This window comes from Bufo gargarizans, chromosome 4, assembly GCF_014858855.1.
Source record: "Bufo gargarizans isolate SCDJY-AF-19 chromosome 4, ASM1485885v1, whole genome shotgun sequence".
In the NCBI taxonomy this organism is placed as follows: domain Eukaryota; kingdom Metazoa; phylum Chordata; class Amphibia; order Anura; family Bufonidae; genus Bufo; species Bufo gargarizans.
In genome coordinates, this window is record NC_058083.1 from 339,074,056 (window position 1) to 339,093,062 (window position 19,007).

At 43.2% G+C, this 19,007-nt stretch overlaps 1 protein-coding gene across 4 annotated transcripts in view; it reads left to right on the forward strand.

Annotated features, from left to right (window-relative positions):
• Positions 1–19,007, forward strand: part of SLC22A3 (solute carrier family 22 member 3) — a 330,912-nt gene that overhangs the window by 159,581 nt on the left and 152,324 nt on the right. For all 4 annotated transcript variants that reach the window (XM_044290225.1, XM_044290223.1, XM_044290224.1 and 1 more), the window contains one exon: positions 8,503–8,671. In XM_044290225.1, the coding sequence (XP_044146160.1) occupies positions 8,503–8,671 (169 nt within the window). The remainder of the gene's footprint in view (positions 1–8,502; positions 8,672–19,007) is intronic.

Consider the following 19,007-nt stretch of genomic DNA (forward strand, 5'->3'; position numbering starts at 1 on the left):
CCATATAGGAGTCCAATACTATATTTACCATCCGAGTTATCAACATTGTTAGGTTTGCCTCCAATGCGGTTAGACATGTATTGTATTGTGATATCTATGACAGGCATTAGATTATTGTGTCCAAATTGCCGCTAATATACTCATATACATTGTATTGGATATCCACTTTGGTTGTTTCATTATGCAATACTAGTAATTCCCATTTTATCATTTTATTTTAACATTTTATGTGTTCATTAGTACACTAATTAGTGTATGCAGTTAAGTATCCAATATTAACTGACATACCATGGTTTTAAATGGAAGCGCATATCCACAAATGGGGTACAGGCTGAGGTGGCAGAAAAAAACTCCTTTTCTCTCTATTCTTGCCTTTTATAAAAGAAGGAATAGAAGAATCATTGAAAAATTATATATTGACATCAAAAATGGGACATTACCAACTATAGACCATAGAATATCAAAGATAAACTGTGAGAATGGAAGTCCCGGATATTGAAACAGAAGGATTACATCCTGAGGTCCGATCCAGATTTTGAAGATAACCCTGGGAAGTATATAAGGCGTATCTAGACAGGTATGGCATAACCACTGAGGAAGGGAGAGTGACAACTCCCGAAACGCGTCTGGGTTTACGCCATATACCTGTCTACACTTTCCTAAATTGCATGGCCATGCAGACAATATTCCGATACCTGCAAGATTAAAACATCAGGAAACTGCAGTTCGAAATCACCGCCGAAATACAAGGTAGACGTCACTACCTGATCACACAGGAAGTGACGTAGGTGCTGTTTCGCTAAGCATCCAGCGCGGACACCGAGTGGAACCACGTGAGACGCCGGCCTCCGATACCATTCAAGGTGTTCCACGCACCCCGGCTGCACTGCGGTAGAATATCCTGAAAAGTCCGACCAGAATGCAGGACTGAAGACACATATGAATGAGAGGTAAGCGGCTATTAAGCCGGTCATTTCATCCTTACCTTATCTTTGCCTCATTGCATATTTTGGGACTATGATCTGACCAACGAAACAGTGCTGGAGCCTGTTAGGTCATAGTAATACCATCTCCATGGACTCTTAAACATAATTAGAGGACCTCATACAACGCAGTTTCAGGACTCTTGAGAAACCGATCATCTCCAACTAAGAAAATCATTACCCCATTGTGGTTATATTTATTTTAGTGTCATTTTATAAAGTTGTTGTTTTAAGAAGTTTTATATGCTATTATATACATTTTTATTAATTCAAATAAATGTGTACCAAATGGTAGAGTGCTCGTCCTTACACCTTTGATCAAACCAACATTGCGCCAATTGTCCTGAAAATAAGTATGTAACCCCCTCTAGCCTCCTAGGACTCATATTTTTTTTTGTAAAACTCATTATCACCCCACCCCCTCAACCTCTTAAACCTAATGACAGCAATAGTAAATGAGCGTGTTTAAAAACACACTGCTCTGGCACATGTCTCATGCTTTATCATATTCCAAAGTTTCCAAAAACTGACCTTTATTAGGGGCAGATGATGTTTAAACACACAGTGTTATGGGGCAAAAAAGGGGCTGGGGGGACCAAGCGTTCAGAATGACAGGGTCAGAATGCCTGCCCATACAACACGCCTAAATGTTGATTATCAGAAGAAAAAGTGTCTCTTTGCGAACAAGCCTTAAAAAAATCTCTCTTTTAATTGGGACCAGCAGCACTGCAGTGTGGATGTGGAAAGGGTATGGATATATTGGCATGTGGCCGATATAGTAGCAGCAGTAGAAGCAGCATAGCATGAAACATGCAAGGCAGCAGAATGGCTGTCTATGGGTAGTAATAGAAATAGTAATAGTAGTAGTGGCCAATGCTATGCATTAATAGTGGTGGCAGTAGAGGATTAGCTGTGTAGAGCTGTGGTGCCTATATTTGTGTTTGCCTGCCCACGCCTTATTTTGCGCTTGCACAGCTTGCACAAGGCAATGCTTCTGTCTTCTGGCAGAAAAAAATGTCATACAGGAGATATGCAGCAGAGTCAGAGGCAGCTGAGCTCAGCTTAGCATTGGCATGTTTTTGGCCCAACTCAACCACAGCATCACCGGCATCACCACATCACAAAGCAGACATAGCCCTGGCTCCTCTTTGGGAGGTACATGGCCTCTGCTCTTAATTGCTGCCTCCATCACCCTCCTTCTCTGATGTTGCCTCCTACTCAGCACCCTGATCTGGCTCCCAGGTTCTGTCCAGCACACAATTGTCATTGGAGTCCTCACTCTCCCTTTTGCTTCTATCAAACTGTGGGATATCATGGTGGGTTTTTTGGCCCCCTTCCCTGCTCTACCCTGACTGCCACTGTCGCAGCAGGGACAACTGTGGCCTACTGCTACCACTAGTAGATAATATTGTGCGCAACCCTGTGTATTGGTGTAGTGACCACTTTGTAGTGACCACTGGTTTTAATCATATGAACAATATCCCTCCCAAAATTTTTATTGGAAACGTGTTGATGCAGAAATAAATGGAAACGGGTTTAGCCCTAAATTCGTTATCACTCACAGATTTTGGTGCACTACCCTGTGTACTAGTGTACTAATCACCTATATGCTGGTTTAATTAATTGAACCCACCAAAGAAAAGAACATTTCGACTAGGTGTATATGTGTAACGGGGTGCCGAAGGCACACTCCTTCTCCCATCAGCCGCAGACCTGCTGCTTAGCTTCGGGAGAGAGGATCTGTGTTTGACCTCGTTCCCAGGGCAGCTTTGCTAGCTGGGAGGCTCCCTGCTTCTAGGTCTGCTTTGAGCGCCGAGCTAATCACTCGGTGCTCGACTGGTCGGTCTGTCGGTCATGTGATGCTGGCCGCGTCACATGACCCTCATTCCCCACTATAAATACAGGCAGCCTGCTGGCCACAGGTTGCCTGTTAATTTAGGTTCCTGGCATTTGTTGGATACCTGTATACTTACCTGATCCTGTTCCCTGATGATCCTTTGCCTGTTCCTTTTGTACTGCGAATCTCTCCTGGTATCCTGACCCTGACTTCCACCTGACGATTCTTTGCGGACTCCTGTTGTACTTTGTTTCTCTCCTGGTATTTGACCTTGGCTTTTCCTGACTATTCTCTGCTCATTCCTTAGTACTGCGTAGCTCTCTAGGTATTGACCCGGTCCGTTCACTATCCGTTATTTGTCTTGTCTGTCCTTCCCGCATGTATCCTAAGTTAGAGACTGCCGTCCAGTTGTCCCCTGTCATCAGGACTCGTGAGGCAAGTAGGCAGGGCCAGGGGTGAGGGTGGAGCGCAGTAGTCACTATCCTCCCCCCTGTGTCTGTGTACATTACCGTTACGATATGGAATAAATGGAAAAGGACTATTGAGGCCTGATGCTCAATTTCATGTTAACACTCACCGGTAAATTGTTGCTCTACCTTGTGTATTGGCATACTGATCACCTATATGCTGGTTTAATTAAATTGAACCCACCAAAAAAAAGACATGGGGAAATCCAATAAACAGAAACAGGAGATTGAGGTCTTATTTTCAGAATTAACACTCACAGGTAAATTGTTGCCCTATGCTGTGTATTGGTATACTTTTCACCTAACTGCTGTTTTAAATAAGTTAATTCTCAATCACTGATATATATGGTTTCCAAACTAAAAAAAATAATAATATGTGAGATGACCTGACAGAGTTCTCACTAGTAATCTATATACAATGCTAAATTTATGGTAGAACATGTGTTGTACAGGTTTCGCTTATTCCACCTCCCTGAAGCTTCCCCCCCCCCCCACCTGCACACACACACACAAAACAAAAAGGATATCTGTGAAAATGGGGGGGGGGGGGAAATCAAGGGCTGTCCTGGTAGGTAGCAGTTCTGCTAGGAGGTACAGGCTAGCCTTAGCTCCTCACTTCTCAACCCCTGGCTGAAAACTTCCCTGCCTCCCTATTCTACACACACACAATTCTTCTTTGTAATTCTAGCTTTTCCTTTCCCTGTCCCTGGCAGTAGAATACAAGCTTGTTTGACTATCCCTGACTCCCTAAGATCGTTTTCCTGGAAGACAGTGTAAGACCCAACCACCCTTATTCACAGTCCAGCACAGAATGATGTTCTGCTAGGGCACCTCCCTGCCTTCTGCAGCACTGAATGGCTCATGTGAACTGTCAGCGTGGGGGCAAATCAGGGCAAGCCCACCTCTACTTTCTCTCAGGATCATGTGAAAACCCTTCTTCCTCCCTAGTGCTTTTTGTTCTGTCCCCACATGAAGGCGAATGAAGGTGTAACTGATAATGACCCTGTGACTGTCCTACCTTCGTATCCAAGCAGTGGAGCAGACCGGACCGGCAGATGCTCAGGTTAGATGGATCCAGACGTAGACATGAGGATGCAATCAAACGTGGGTTTATTTGATCCAGAGCAGTGACATACAGTGATGCAGTACAGGAATGCAGTAGATGCTGTGATGTGGATGTCTTTCCTGAGGCTAACTGCTGAGGCAACTGCTGGTCAAAACTGATGCCTTCACAAGCCAAGATGTGAGTCTCCAGTCACAAGGAGTGCAGCACTGAAAATGGCTACAGGAAGTGACAAGGACCAAGGCTGCTAAAAACACGCCCATCCGAGAAAAACTTTATAGACAAGAAACAAGGCGTGCAGCATACGAATTCCGGCCAGCAGATGGCAGCAGAGAACAATACATTGGTAACAACATAGTGAAAGAAGATATAATAATACAGTGCAGGAATTCAATTTGAAAAGAACAGCACACTTTTTCCCCACCCAAATTTGTGCTAATATGGCGCTACATGCCATTTTGGTGAATTCGTCCAAAAAGAACCTGAAAAGATTTGGGTTTGTATCCCATCCGAAAAATAGCAAAGTTCGCACCCAGTTTGGTACTGGTTCGCTCATCTTTAGTTTGTTTCGCTTTCAAAAAAATAGATCAAATAATTTTACTCTAGCTTAGCTAGGGGGAACCTCTATTCACGTTATAGCCTGTAACAATTTGAGTGAGGTGGTAGATCTTAGACCACCATCTGACAACCTTAAGGCATGAGCACCAAATTGTGCAAGCATGTGGCTCTTTGTACACCGTGAGCTATATAATTAGACACAAGTAGACACAAAGTTATTAACACCTCATTAACACCTTGTGGGAAGTCTAAAGCATGTACATTTTATGAGAGTTCTTTGCTGTGAATGTCTGATGCCATTGTTCATTAATGAGCAGGGTATCCATGTCAGCGTCTGATTTAAGACACATAAGATAGATCAGCAGAAATAAGACCTGAGGCATGTGGGGCTATTCTGTATCTTTGTTGTGTTTTATTTTCAGATGTGCATCAATCTCTTCTCAACCGGGTTTTGAGGCCTGGTTCTACTGCATATTTTTGTTGTGTGACTTAGGTCTCTAAAGATGACCTGTCACCATGAAAATGCAGTGCAATCTGCAGGCAGCACGTTATTGAGCAGAAGGAGCTGAGCAGATGTATATACTTTTTTGGGGAAAATATTAAATAAAGTGTGTCATTTATTAAAATCTCTGCTCTTTTTTTAGCTCAGTATAGAAGTGGGGCATTTTAGCAATGATTGACAGTTATCTAGCTATATACACTTAAACAGGGAAGGCTATCAGTCACTGAAAAGATGCCCACATGGCTTCTGAGGTCAGAAAGAACAGAAATTCTAATGAAATAATTACACATTTTACTGAATCTTTTCCATCAGAACTATGTATCAATCTGTTCAGCTACTCCTGCTCTATAACATGCTGCTGGCAGATTACACAGCTTTTTCATTATGAGCAGTTTCCTTTAAAGGTGTTGTTCAGTAAGTTGCATTTATCATGTAGAGAATGTTAATACAAGCCACTTACAAATGTATTGTGATTGTCCATATTGCCTCCTTTGCTGGCTGGATTAGTTTTTCCATCACATTATATACTGCTCGTTTCCATGGTTACAGACTACCCTGCAATCCATCAGTGGTGGTCATGCTTGCACACTATAGGAAAAAGCACCAGCCTCTCTGGTGGCCGGGACCATAGGAGCGCACTTTGGTGTTTTTACCTATAAAGTGCAAGCACAACCACCACTGTAGCAGCATCGTACAAGCTCAGATGTGTTTCTTTATTTGTTGGTGAGTTGTTTTTTTTTTCCATATAGTTAATGACCTTCAACATGAATTTCAGTCAGTTTACAATGTGTTCCACCTGTGTATATGACTTCATATGACCATTATTTTTATGGTCACTTTCAAAGAATCGTTATTTTTGTGCAAACCAGGATTAGAAACAGCAATTTTTAACAAGATCAGAATCTCCTTATTGCTCAGTTTCTGCAGGAACTTTTGACCTCTGTGGCACCCGAGGGGTTAAACTACAGGGCTGTGAGTTATATCTGATCCTGCCAGTGAGAGACAGGTTCCTGCTGTATAATACAGCTGGCACCGGCAAGAAATGGCGCAGATCCAGCTCCTGAGCGTGCAAAATCACCATGATGTACTATTACAGCACAGAGCCTTAAAGGTTATACTGCAGTTTTTCCAAGTGCCTGCAGCCTGCCTCCATGAATGGAAAATTCATACTTACCAGCTCCCCGCTGCTCCAGGTCGTCCTTGCTGCTTCCACTGTGTCCATGTCCCTGGCTGTTTTCTTTTGGTGCTGCATTTGCATGGTCTCATGCTCCACTGCAGCCAATGACTGGCTTCAGCAGTAACAGGCTGTGTGTGATGCAGGGGGTTATCAGGTCTCCTAAAGAATAGGACCGCTGCTGCTCACAACTATTTATCATGTCCCTAAGGCGGTGAGAAGCAGTTTTCAATGTATTTAATACAGTCTTGTTGTGCTCTGTTAAAACTGCAAAGCAGCACATGCATACAGTAATGTAGTGCTGGTCACACTCTTTTTGCCTTCCCTGACCGAAGCTATGCTGCAGCCAATTATTGCTGAATGCACCAGGTCAACGCAGCAGGAGCCGGACACCATCCTGAAGGAATAAGAGACTGGTGAGCAGGAGGGAGCCAAAGCCAGCACTCCAGGGTACAGGAAGTCAGGAACAGTATGTGCAGGCAACAGAGGGTGAGCCTGAAAAGTGTCTGAGCTGAGGGCTATAGAAGCTGTGTGTTCACACTGCTATCTGCTCACAGTTTCCACCTCCCGTCACTGCTTTTCAACTGCTATCCAACTTCCATGGACAAGCACATGAACAGCAGTGCTAAAGCTTTGGGGATGGGCCCCTGGATGATTGCCTATTTTGCCTGGACCCCCAACGTTGGCCCTGTCCAGACTGTTTTTTTTGCGGCCTGTATACCACTAACTTTAATTGGGCCACAAAAAAACAATGAAAATCTGTGTCTGCATAGCTGTGCTGCAAAATAATAGAACATGTTCTATTATTGTCTGGATTAAAGACAAGGATAAGATTGTTCTATTAGGGGCAGGCCATTCCATTCTGCAAAATGTAGAAACGTACAAGGCCAGTATCTGTGTTTTGCACATACGCAATTTACAGACTGCAAAACAGCCAAAGGTCGTGTGCATGAGCCCTTATGGACGTTTGCACATGGGATGCTTGGAGCTCAGTATGGTCACCTCTCTTAACAAGGTCCTTTTCTTCCAATGACTTAATTTGCTGGGGTTGTCAGCTCTAGAAAGAGTTCTGGTTATTCCAAACTTCTCCCATTTTAGAATTATGGAGATCACTGTACTCTTGGGAGCTTTTAGTGCAGCAGAAATATTTTTTCTTACCTTCTCCAGATCAATGCCTCCACACAATCCTGTCACTGAGCTTTACAGGCAGTTCTTTCCTCATCAGGGTTTGATTTTTGCTCTGATATGCATTGTCAGCTGTTAGACCTTATATAGACCTTATTTATCAAATGTGGGCTCCAATCAAGGTGTAGAAACATCTCAAAGATGATCCAGGAAAATAGGAGGTCCCTCCTTCATGAATATGTAAAAACTTAGATTAGCCAAATTGTGCAAAAAAAAGCACTAAATGTTAATGCAAATTACACCAGAATTCAGATGCAACCACAATAGCAAATGTGGTCCTCTGGCTGTAAAATGTTGTCACATACATTCTCTTATGTTTCCTATTGAAATCAATGAAAACAAATAAAATATTGGTGTAAAAAAACAGCATTCTCTAACATAACTGTAAATGTGCAGCAGAAAACAAATGACTGAACAATATATATGTATGTGTATTCTATCCTCCATTAGCTATTGCTATTACCTACTACAGCCTTCCTATTAGTCATTTATAGCCATATATATTTTCTGAAGAATTGTAGTGTGCATGTTATCATTAATGTTATAGCATGTGATGAAACCTCGCATTTCACCTCATTGAAGACTGCACATTTACTGTATAAAAGTAGAGGACCCCAAACAGTTTTTTTGAAGTATAAAAAGGACATTAGGATATTATTATAGGAGGTAGGGAAGATGCTGCCAAATGTTACACTTTATAATTGGTTCATATATGTTGTCTTTTTTTTCACAGTAACAGAGCTGGTGGGATCAAAACAGAGACGAATCGTTGGTATTGTGGTTCAGATGTTTTTCACTTTGGGGGTAATGATCATTCCTGGCATTGCCTACTTGATTTCTACATGGCAAGGCATTCAGCTGGCCATTTCACTACCAAACTTCCTCTTCCTCCTTTACTACTGGTAAGCACTTATACTGATATTTAATACACTCAGAACTATCGATGCAGTCTCATCATATTTACTGCAATATAGTCTGTGAAATCAGTAAATTTGCTTTATTTGACCATAAAATGCTTGGCATTGTGCAATCATTTTTTTAAAATCAAAGTTGTGTATGACCCATGTCTTTTTGGTTTTCATATGCAGTAAATAACAAGTGCATTCATGATCCAAGGGACTTCTCTGAGTTTACATAAAAGACACGCATACTAAAGCACACAGACAAAAGTACAAAATAATTTTAATATATCTTTTCTTTATTTTGCAAGAGGCAGTATCAAAGAAAAGAAGCATAAGCCTCTCTCAGGATCACATAAAATGGCAAAAGAAAGTTCAAAGTTGCAAAGCATTGCATATACATACAGTAGGTGCAAACATCTCACATTGAAAGAGAAGGACAGAACAATTCCTAAAGCTGAAATGTCCCCCAGTTTTCATAATATCATAAACAACGGGTTAAGGACTCAGGCACATGACAGTTGCCTGGCCGTGTCCATATTGCAGACCGAAAACAGCGGGTCCACAATATACAGGCACCAGTTGTGTGAACACAATATCGTGGATGCGGACATATTCTCTCGAATGGATTCGCAATCTGGAAGGTGCAGTGCGGAACAGAGCCATGGAACCCCATTGAAGCTTCCATGGGGTTTTTCTCTGTGCCTCCGAACTGCAAAAAAAATTGAGGTCCCCAATGCACGGAATGGCCAGCAGACGTTTATGTGCATGAGCCTTAAGAGATCAAACAACAGCAAGAAAAGGGAATTAGTGATAATGGAGAAGAAAACTTGGTGTGGGAATACTGGAAAAACAGAGAAAAAATACAAAAAGGAAGTATAATATAACCAAGGATAAACATCTTTAACCACTATAGTAACTAGATATGTAGCTAAGCTGTCCTTCACCCAGGGTAAAGATTCAGGTTGTTGACCTAGTTCTACATCTAAATACTCTGACCAAGGCTTAGTGTTGGCACCCAACGCCCACAGCTTCTGAGAATAACACTTGTAATTTTGTTAGCATTTCTTTCATCCTTTGTGAGATTAAGAAAATTCTCAAACAGTCTCCAGGCTTGATCCATCTCCCCAAAAGGTTGCATTGACTTCTGAGGTTATTTGGGAACTGCTTATTTCAGACAATGTCTGGGAGATATTTAAAAAATCTTTTTTTCAATATTGGCTGTTTTAAATGTTTTACATCTAATGGGCATTTTATGCAAAGTATAACTGAAGCCATGTGCTCAGCTAAACATAGTACTGCCTGACTAGGACTGTATAAAATAAAACAAAAAATTGTTTGATTAAATTCAAAATGAATAAAAAAGGGGTGCTGCTTCTCTCATTGAGGCCCTTAGGTTTCTCTGTATTCAGATATATCCACTCCATTGGAATATCCACTCCATTTCTTTTCTTAGGAGAATGATGTCCAAATCGCTGCCCCTAGGTGACTGCTGCTGGCGTTCAATTCCTTAGAATTTGAGGACACTCGTGTTGCCCATGTGTGATTCTCCAACGTGTCTCGCTATTGGGAGTATCCTTGTTGTTGCGGATATCATTGAGATGTTCTCCCACTTTGCGTCTAACCACAAGCGCAGGTAGCGAGGTAGATGACCCCCTAGCGAGGTAGATGACCCCCCGTAGTCTTGCCTGTGATAAAATTTCTAATGTGGTATAGCTTCTGAGTAGATTTTGTAGGTTTTACCCACACTATTACCATTGCAAGCCAAACATTCACTACACCTGTAAGTTCCTGTAGTGGATAAAGGCAACCATGTGCCGGATTACAGTTTTTTCAGGAAGCTGTGGACCAACCGGTCGCTCAGGTTCCTACCCCTCCTATATGTGATGAGGGGGACTTCACTTATTAGATTGCCTATTTCTAGGTTTGTTTGAAGGATCTGCCATTGTCTCTTGAGGATATTTTTTATTTCATTGTAGCCAGCATCATATGTGCCTATAATTCTAAGGCATTCTCCATCCTCAGTCATTTTTTTAGGAGTCAGGAGAGATTTGATCGCTACAGTGAGTGTGGGGTAAGTTCTATTGAGAACCTGGTCAGGATGCCCCCTTGTCGGAACCTCAGCCGGAGGTCATCGGCTACTTGTTTGAAGTCTAGGGTTTCAGAGTACTTCCTTTAAGCCCTGAGGTACTGTCCCTTTAGGATCCCTTTGAGTAAGGTACATGTCACGGTAGGTAAGATAAGGGAAGGAAACAGGAAACGGCAAAGTAAACAAAACAACTGACTAGGCCCCAAAAGCTAGGGAACAAAGGGGTCACCTCCTAGCAATCCCTAAAAGACTTTTCCCTACGCTTCTATGCCCATGTGCATATCTCAAAGGTAGATATGCACATGCCCACGTACCTAAGCTGAAATACACTGGAACAAACCCTCAGCAGTAGGGAAAAGGGAAAGAGACTACCAGCTCCTTCAACCACCAAAAGAGCTAGCGTCACTCTAGGGGCCTAGTAAAAACAGACACAGAAGAGAAAAGGGAAAAGGACTTATCTTTAGATGAGTTGGAGCAGACGATTCACCAAAACTTCCAGCACACAAATTAGGAAGGAGTATAACCCGCAAAGGCTATAGGGAGAGGAATAAATAGCCCCCCCAATGACCAAACAAACCACAACTGATAGGAGGTGGGATTCTGTTCAAACCCAAAACAAAATAAACTGTCAGACCGAGTCACGTGCAGCAACTCTGACAGATCGTCTCAGAACACCCACAGGGCAGGGCGTGACATTACCCCCCCCTCTACGGGTGACCTCCGGACAGCCAGGCCCAACTTTATCCGGTTGTGCCCTGTGAAAGGCATTAACAAGGCAGCTAGTGTTAACATCGGTAGCCGGAACCCACATTCTTTCCTCTGGACCGTATCCCCTCGAATGCACCAGGTACTGAAGGGAATCCCGAAGAACATGTGAGTTGAGAATTCTGGAGATCTGAAACTCCAGATTACCATCAACCAAAACAGGAGGAGGAGGCAAAGGAGATGGTTCCGCAGGTTCCACATATTTCTTCAACAAGGACCTGTGAAACACATTATGGATCTTCCAGGCCTGCGGAAGTTCCAGACGAAACACCACCGGATTGACTATGGCTGAGATTTTGTAAGGGACAATAAATCTTGGACCCAATTTCCAAGAGGGTACCTTCAGTTTAATGTTTTTAGTGGACAACCACACCAAATCACACAAAGGTCCGGACCAGTCATAAGTCTGTTGTCAGCCATCCGTTTATATCTTTCACCCATTTTATTCAAATTAACTTGAATCTTCCGCCAGATAGATGACAAAGAGGAAGAGAATCTCTCCTCTTCTGGTATCCCAGAAGACTCGGTCCCAGAGAAAGTACCAAACTGAGGTGGAAAACCATATGCGCCAAAACATGGTGACTTATCAGTTGACTCCTGCCTACTGTTGTTCAAGGCAAACTCAGCTAAAGGCAAGAACGAGGACCACTCATCCTGATTCTCAGCGACAAAACATCTCAAATAGGTCTCTGGGTTTTGGTTAGTGCACTCAGTTTGACCATTCGACTGAGGATGGAAAGCCGAAGAGAAAGACAACTGAATACCCAGACACAAACAAAACGCCTTCCAAAACCTGGAAACAAATTGCGTCCCCCTATCAGACACCACATCAGAGGGAATGCCATGTAATTTCACAATGTTATCAATGAAAACCTGAGCGAGAGTTTTCGCATTGGGCAAACTTGATAATGGTACAAAGTGAGCCATCTTGCTGAAGCGGTTCACTACCACCAAAATCACAGTTTTCCGAGAGGAACTCAGCAAATCAGTAATGAAGTCCATGGACAAATGCGTCCAAGGACGAGATGGGATGGACAAAGGAAGAAGGGATCCTGATGGCCGAGTGTGCGCTACCTTCGCGCGTGCACAGGTTTATAAGCTGCTACATAACTCTCAACACTTTTACGCAACCCAGGCCACCAGAATCTCCTGGAAATAAGATCTACAGTGAATCTACTTCCATGAGGACAGTATCATGATGCTCCTTGAACACTTTGTATTGCAGTTCAGAAGCAACAAACAACTTCCCTGGAGGACAAGAATCAGGAGCCTCCTCTTGAGCCCCCAACTCTTCCGTCTTCAGCTCGGGGTAAAGAGCGGAAACCACCACCCCATCATCCAAAATCACCCCCCCCAGAAAGCTACGTGACAACGCATCCGCTTTGACGTTTTTAATCCCAGGGTGATAGATGACTGTGCCGGCATACATACATAATTCCTCTGGGTAGCCATCTTATATGCTTCTGGCATATGTAAAAAAAAACAGTGAACTCTCATCTTCCTGAAGCCTGGGTCACCTATGATATAGATGGACACTTTTATTACCACTACTCTGTAAGGCCAGCTATAAAAGGTCATAAAGGCTATACCAGGCCCAGCTCATCCTGTCTTATAAGATAAGATCAGCTCGCTGTCAAGCCTGGCTGGAGCGTGACGTCATTAATTTCCAGGTCTGGTTTGAGGAGAGCTAATAGCCCTTAATTAGCTCTGGGCATAAAACCAGTCCACTTTCATATTTCATTTATGAATCAACTTATGCCCTTTCTGACACCAGATCCAGGCTCTACAGAGTATTGTGGTTAATTGGGTATCAAATATGACTAGAGGATGTGATTCCGTAGCTGACCTATGGGTGGTAGAAGAACTACAGGTCCCAGCATTACCGTGTGTGGTCTCATTCTGTAGGTAAATAAATAAGGATCACAAATATGCCGATGTATCAAGGAGATACGGGCTTAAGTATAATCCTCATTGTAGGAACTGAACTTTGATGGGGTCATAAAACACTTGGGGGCCAATCCCTAGGCTTCCCAGTCACTCTGCTGCCATTGGCTGACAGGAGTAAGTCTCCTTCCCATGGGAGAGTTCATAAAAATCTGTGCACAAGGACAGAGGAGAGAGACCCATGGAACATCACCAGACACTTAATTGGACATTGACGGAATATCCCTGTATCAGGAGAACTTTGAGGGTCTCCCCTGATACATACTGAAAAGGGGTTTGCAAGGATTCAAAAAGGACATATGAACGACCATCTGAAACCCTCCAGAGAAACTAAGTATTCTTTCATCTTTTTCCCTTTCATTTGAACTGTCGTGATTATTTATATTGTTATTATTATTCTGTAGATTTATAGTCATTTTCATTAGACTTGTATGCACTGCTTCTTACCTCTTATTAAAGATTATAAAATCTAAATAGCCAAGTCTTCCATATTCTAAGCTGCTGAACAACGTACCTTGCCTTTGAAGAGACGTTACCGGGTAGTTAGTTAAATTGCATTCAGGAATTGTAGCTGGGGGTGATTGACTGCGGTTGGTCAGTAAGTGATATCCGGATCATCCACTAATCTGTGTGATAGTGAATGACCCGGATAGTCGGCTCGTGGACCGGGAACCCACGTGGTGGCAGTTACTGAAGTGTAGTGGGGGTGTTAGCCGGATGGTAATACCCCGGTCACGTGAGGTCTCTGTGTGTGCGCAGACTCCGTCACAGACCACTACGTCACAGCTGTGGAATCTGGAGCGATCGGATCCATAGTTCGTGACAGTGACCACAAAATTGAACCTGGTAAAAAACAATGACCATCTAGCCTGCCTAGGATTTAAATGCTTTGCAGATTGCAGGTAGGCCAGATTCTTATGGTCAGTAAATATCGTAATCGGATCGGTAGCCCCTTCTAGCCAATGGTGCCACTCTTCAAAGGCCAATTTGATGGCCAACAACTCTCTATTCCCAACATCATAATTTTTCTCGGCGGCCGAGAGTTTCTTGGAGAAAAAAGCACACAGGCGCCATTTGCTAGGAGAGGGACCCTGCGACAAGACTGCTCCGACTCCCACTTCTGACGCGTCAACCTCCACAATGAAGGGTTGAGACACATCGGGTTGCATCATAATGGGCGCAGAAGCAAAACATTTCTTAATAACAGAAAAAGCCTGTAATGCCTCATGCGACCAGACAGAGAAGTCAGTGCCCTTCGTAGTTATATCTGTCAAAGGTTTGACAATGGTGGAATAATTCAGGATGAACTTTCTGTAGTAATTAATAAATCCTAAAAACTGCATCAGGGCTTTCTGATTCTCCGTCCGATCCCATTCTTCCAGTACCGCACGGCCCTTTTTGATATCCATACGAAAACCGGAGGCAGAAAGCAGGTACCCCAAAAACGGCAGCTCCTGAACAGCAAACACCCATTTTTTCCAACTTAGCATACAATTTATTCTCCCGAAGGATCATTAACACTTGTCTTATATTATCCTGATGAGTCTTCATATTGGGAGAGTAAATTAGTATGTCATCGAGGTAAATAACCACGAACCTCCCCATCAAATTATGAAAAATGTCAATGATAAAGTGCTGAAAGACTGCTGGAGCATTAGTTAAACCAAAAGGCATGACTAGGTTCTCGAAGTGACCCTCGGGGATATTTAAGGCCGTTTTCCACTCATCTTCTTCCCTGATTCTGATCAGATTATAAGCTCCTCTTAAATCCAACTTAGAAAACACCTTAGCACCAACAAGCTAGTCAAAAAGATCCAGAATCAAGGGAAGGGAATAAGGATCACGGACTGTGAGTTCCCAGAAATCTAGGCATGGTCTAAGGGATCTGTCCTTCTTCTTTACGAAAAAGAAGCCAGCGGCCATAGGAGACTTAGATGGTCTAATATGTCCCTTTTGCCAAACTCTCGGCAATGTACTCCTGCATAGCTTCTCTTTCGGGTTGAGAAAGATTATATAACCGAGATTTTGGCAATTTTTCTCCGGGGACAAGATTAACCGGACAATCATTTTCCCGGTGAGGGGGCAACTCCTGGCTCGGCCCTCTGAGAATACGTCCGAAAAATCGGAAAGAAACTGAGGCAACACCTTAGTGACCACCCCCAAAATAGAGGCACTAAGAAAGTTGTCCATACAAAATTCACTCCATTTCCTGATTTGTCTTGTTTGCCAGCCAATGGTAGGGTTATGTTTTATCAACCATGGTAAACCCAGAACCATCGGAGCGGCCAAACCTTTCATAATAAAACAAGAAATGAACTTAACATGAGAATCACCCACCTTCAAATGAATATCCTGAACAATATGAGCTAGACATCTTTGCGAGAGGGGGGCGGAATCTATAACAAGCACAGGTATCTCTTTGCTTAATGCGGTAGTTTTAAAACCATGATTCTGAATAAACTGAAAATCAATAAGATTAACCCCTGCGCCACAGTCAACAAAAACCTTTAACTCAAAATTTCCAGAGTCTAGCGCCACCATGGCTGGCAGGAGGAATCGGGTACTGCAGGTAGAATACAAATATGCCTGCTCTAACTCCCCATTCACACTACCAAGGGAGTTTTTTTTTTCTTTGAAGGGATCCCCTATTTGTTTTTCATTACCACTTTGAGGTTTAATAAAAGGGCACACATTAATGAAATTACCTTCTTTACCACAGAAGAAACACGGTCTATTCAGCTTCCTAAAATTCCTATTACCAGAGCAAGATGCCTATCAATCCGTACTGCCAAAGACATGGCCACCTCCAAGGAATCAGGTTTTTCATGAAATGCAAGAGCATCTTTTAATCTCTCAGATAGCCCCTGACAGAACTGACTACGGCGTGCAGGAACATTCCACTCTGAGTCAGCTTCCCATCTTCTAAATTCAGCACAATACGACTCAGTAGTACGTTCTCCCTGGCACAAGCTGCGCAACTGAGATTTCAGCCATAGAGACCCGGTCAGGGTCATCATAAATCAGACCCAGGGCTCCGAAAAATTCATCCACCGACCGGAGGGACTGAGAACCGGTTGGCAGAGAAAAAGCCCAGAACTGAGCATCACCTTTTAACAGAGAAATAATAATCCCAACTCTCTGGTTTTTGTCTCTAGATGAAATCTGACGCAGACTAAAATACAATTTACAGGACTTCCCCCGGAAAACCTATCAGGGAGAGGGACCTTAGGTTCCAGGCAGACCTGGTTTCCTCCGGAAACACCAGACGCCAAAGTACTCTGACACTGTGCAACCGAATTGCTGAGGTCAGCTACATCCAAAGACAATCCCTGCATGCGATCAACCAAAGCATCAATAGTCTCCATTTTTGCAAATAATTTCGGTAGGGCAAGTTATAATGTCATGGTAGGTAAGATAAGGGAAGGAAACAGGAAACGGCAAAGCAAACAAAACAACTGACTAGGCCCCAAAAGCTAGGGAACAAAGGGGTCACCTCCTAGCAATCCCTAAAAGACTTTCCCTAAGATGCTATGCCCATGTGCATATCTCAAAGGTAGATATGCACATGCCCACGTACCTAAGCTGAAACACACTGGACCAAACCCACAGCAGTAGGGAAAAGGGAAAGAGACTACCAGCTCCTTCAACCACCGAAGGAGCTAGCGTCACTCTAGGGGCCTAAGTAGAAGAAACAGACACAGAAAGGAAAAGGGAAAAGGACTTATCTTTAGATGAGTTGGAGCATGATGATCCACCAAAACTTCCAGCACACAAACAAGGAAGAAGTATAACCCACAAAGGCTATAGGGAGAGGGAGGAATAAATAGCCTCCCCAATGACCAAACAAACCACACCTGATAGAAGGTGGGATTCTGTTCAAACCCAAAACAAAATAAACTGTCAGACCGAGTCACGTGCAGCAACTCTGACAGATCATCTCAGAACACCCACAGGGCAGGGCGTGACAGTATGCCAGCAATGCCATTGTAACAAGCTGTTAGTTCCTGTGGGCTTGCGAAACATCCTTGTACTTAATCTTCCATTCTTATACTTCCAAATGGACAGATGTAGGAATGACATTTCCCATTGATTGAAGGTGGATGTAACATACAGGCCCGAAGTATTTATATTCAGCTTGTTTAGAAACGTTTTAAACTGTGTTGTACTTCCATTCCACAGGATTAAAGGGGTTGTCTGGGTTCAGAGCTGAACCTGGACATGCCCAGAATTTCACCCAGGCAGCCCCCCTGACAAAAGCATTGGAGCAGTTCATGCTCCGATGCTTTCCTTTGCTCTGTGCTGAATCGCCTAGTGCAAAGGTATTATGTGGAGTTCCGGTGACCTACCAGGCTCTCTTTCAGGCTGCCAGGCGGAAGCTTCTGTCCAGCAGTGCCCTGTAAAATGGCTAGGGCAGCGCTAAAGCCCGCCCAGCAGAGCCGGTGAGGTAACCGAACACACTGCTGGGTAGAAGCCTCCGCCGTAAAAAAAAGAGCCCTTGCCCTGCGTGATCCTGCCCAGGGCAAGGAAGAGCATCGGAGCATGAACTGCTCTGATGCTCATGTCAGGGGGGGCTGCCTGGGTGAAATTATGGGTATGTCTGGGTTCAGCTCTGAACCCAGACAACCCCTTTAATATGTAATTTATGTATCGCAGCCAAAGCTGGATACATGATGACCATTCCTCAAAATCTTCACCAAAGACCACCTCCTTTTCCCACCAGCCCACGTAGAGGTTAGCGAAAGTAGGGAGGGGCACATGGGCTGCCCATGGCCACTCGGCTACCAGTAGATTATTTCATAAAGACAGTAATATGCCATGTCTCTTGTGGTTTCAATTGCCCCAAATCTCCAAGTTTTATATTACAATGTAGGATAAGCAATATCCAACGTGTTTCAAATTCAAGTTTAACGTCCATACACATCATTACCTTCTGATTTTATCTTGCGCTTGCATGTTCAGCTACTGTAGTTATCCTATTAAAAACTATACCTAATGTTTCCAATAGGTGTTTTAATTTGAACATTTTACTGACTATTTTTTTTTTTTTTTTATATTAAACATTTTGTTTTTTATTTTCAACATATAAAAATACAAGTGAACATGAACAGGATAATCAATAGTGGAGCAAAAAAGCAAGAAAAAATGCTCACGCATTTAGTACACAGTTCTCATTTCATATACAAAACATCTATAACCCCAACCTATCCCTCCCCCCCCCCTCCCCCCCCCTCCCCTGGTTGTCTTGGTGGTTTCTATAGAGAGTTTGATTTCATGATCCCATATCGGGGATTTGGGTTTTCCAATTTTTAAACTCTTCCTGCCTTTCATACAGTCAATTTTCCTATTTCATTTTCCTACAGGCATATTCATATCTCTGCACCCTCTCACATAACTTCTTCCACTCTTCAATATTTGGTGGTTTATCCGCCCCCCACTCCCTGGCCACAACAACCCGCGCCAGCATTAGACCCTTTTCCCATTTACTTTCACTTTTTCTATCCAAACCAACTTCCTTAATGTAGCCCAGCACCGCTATCGAGA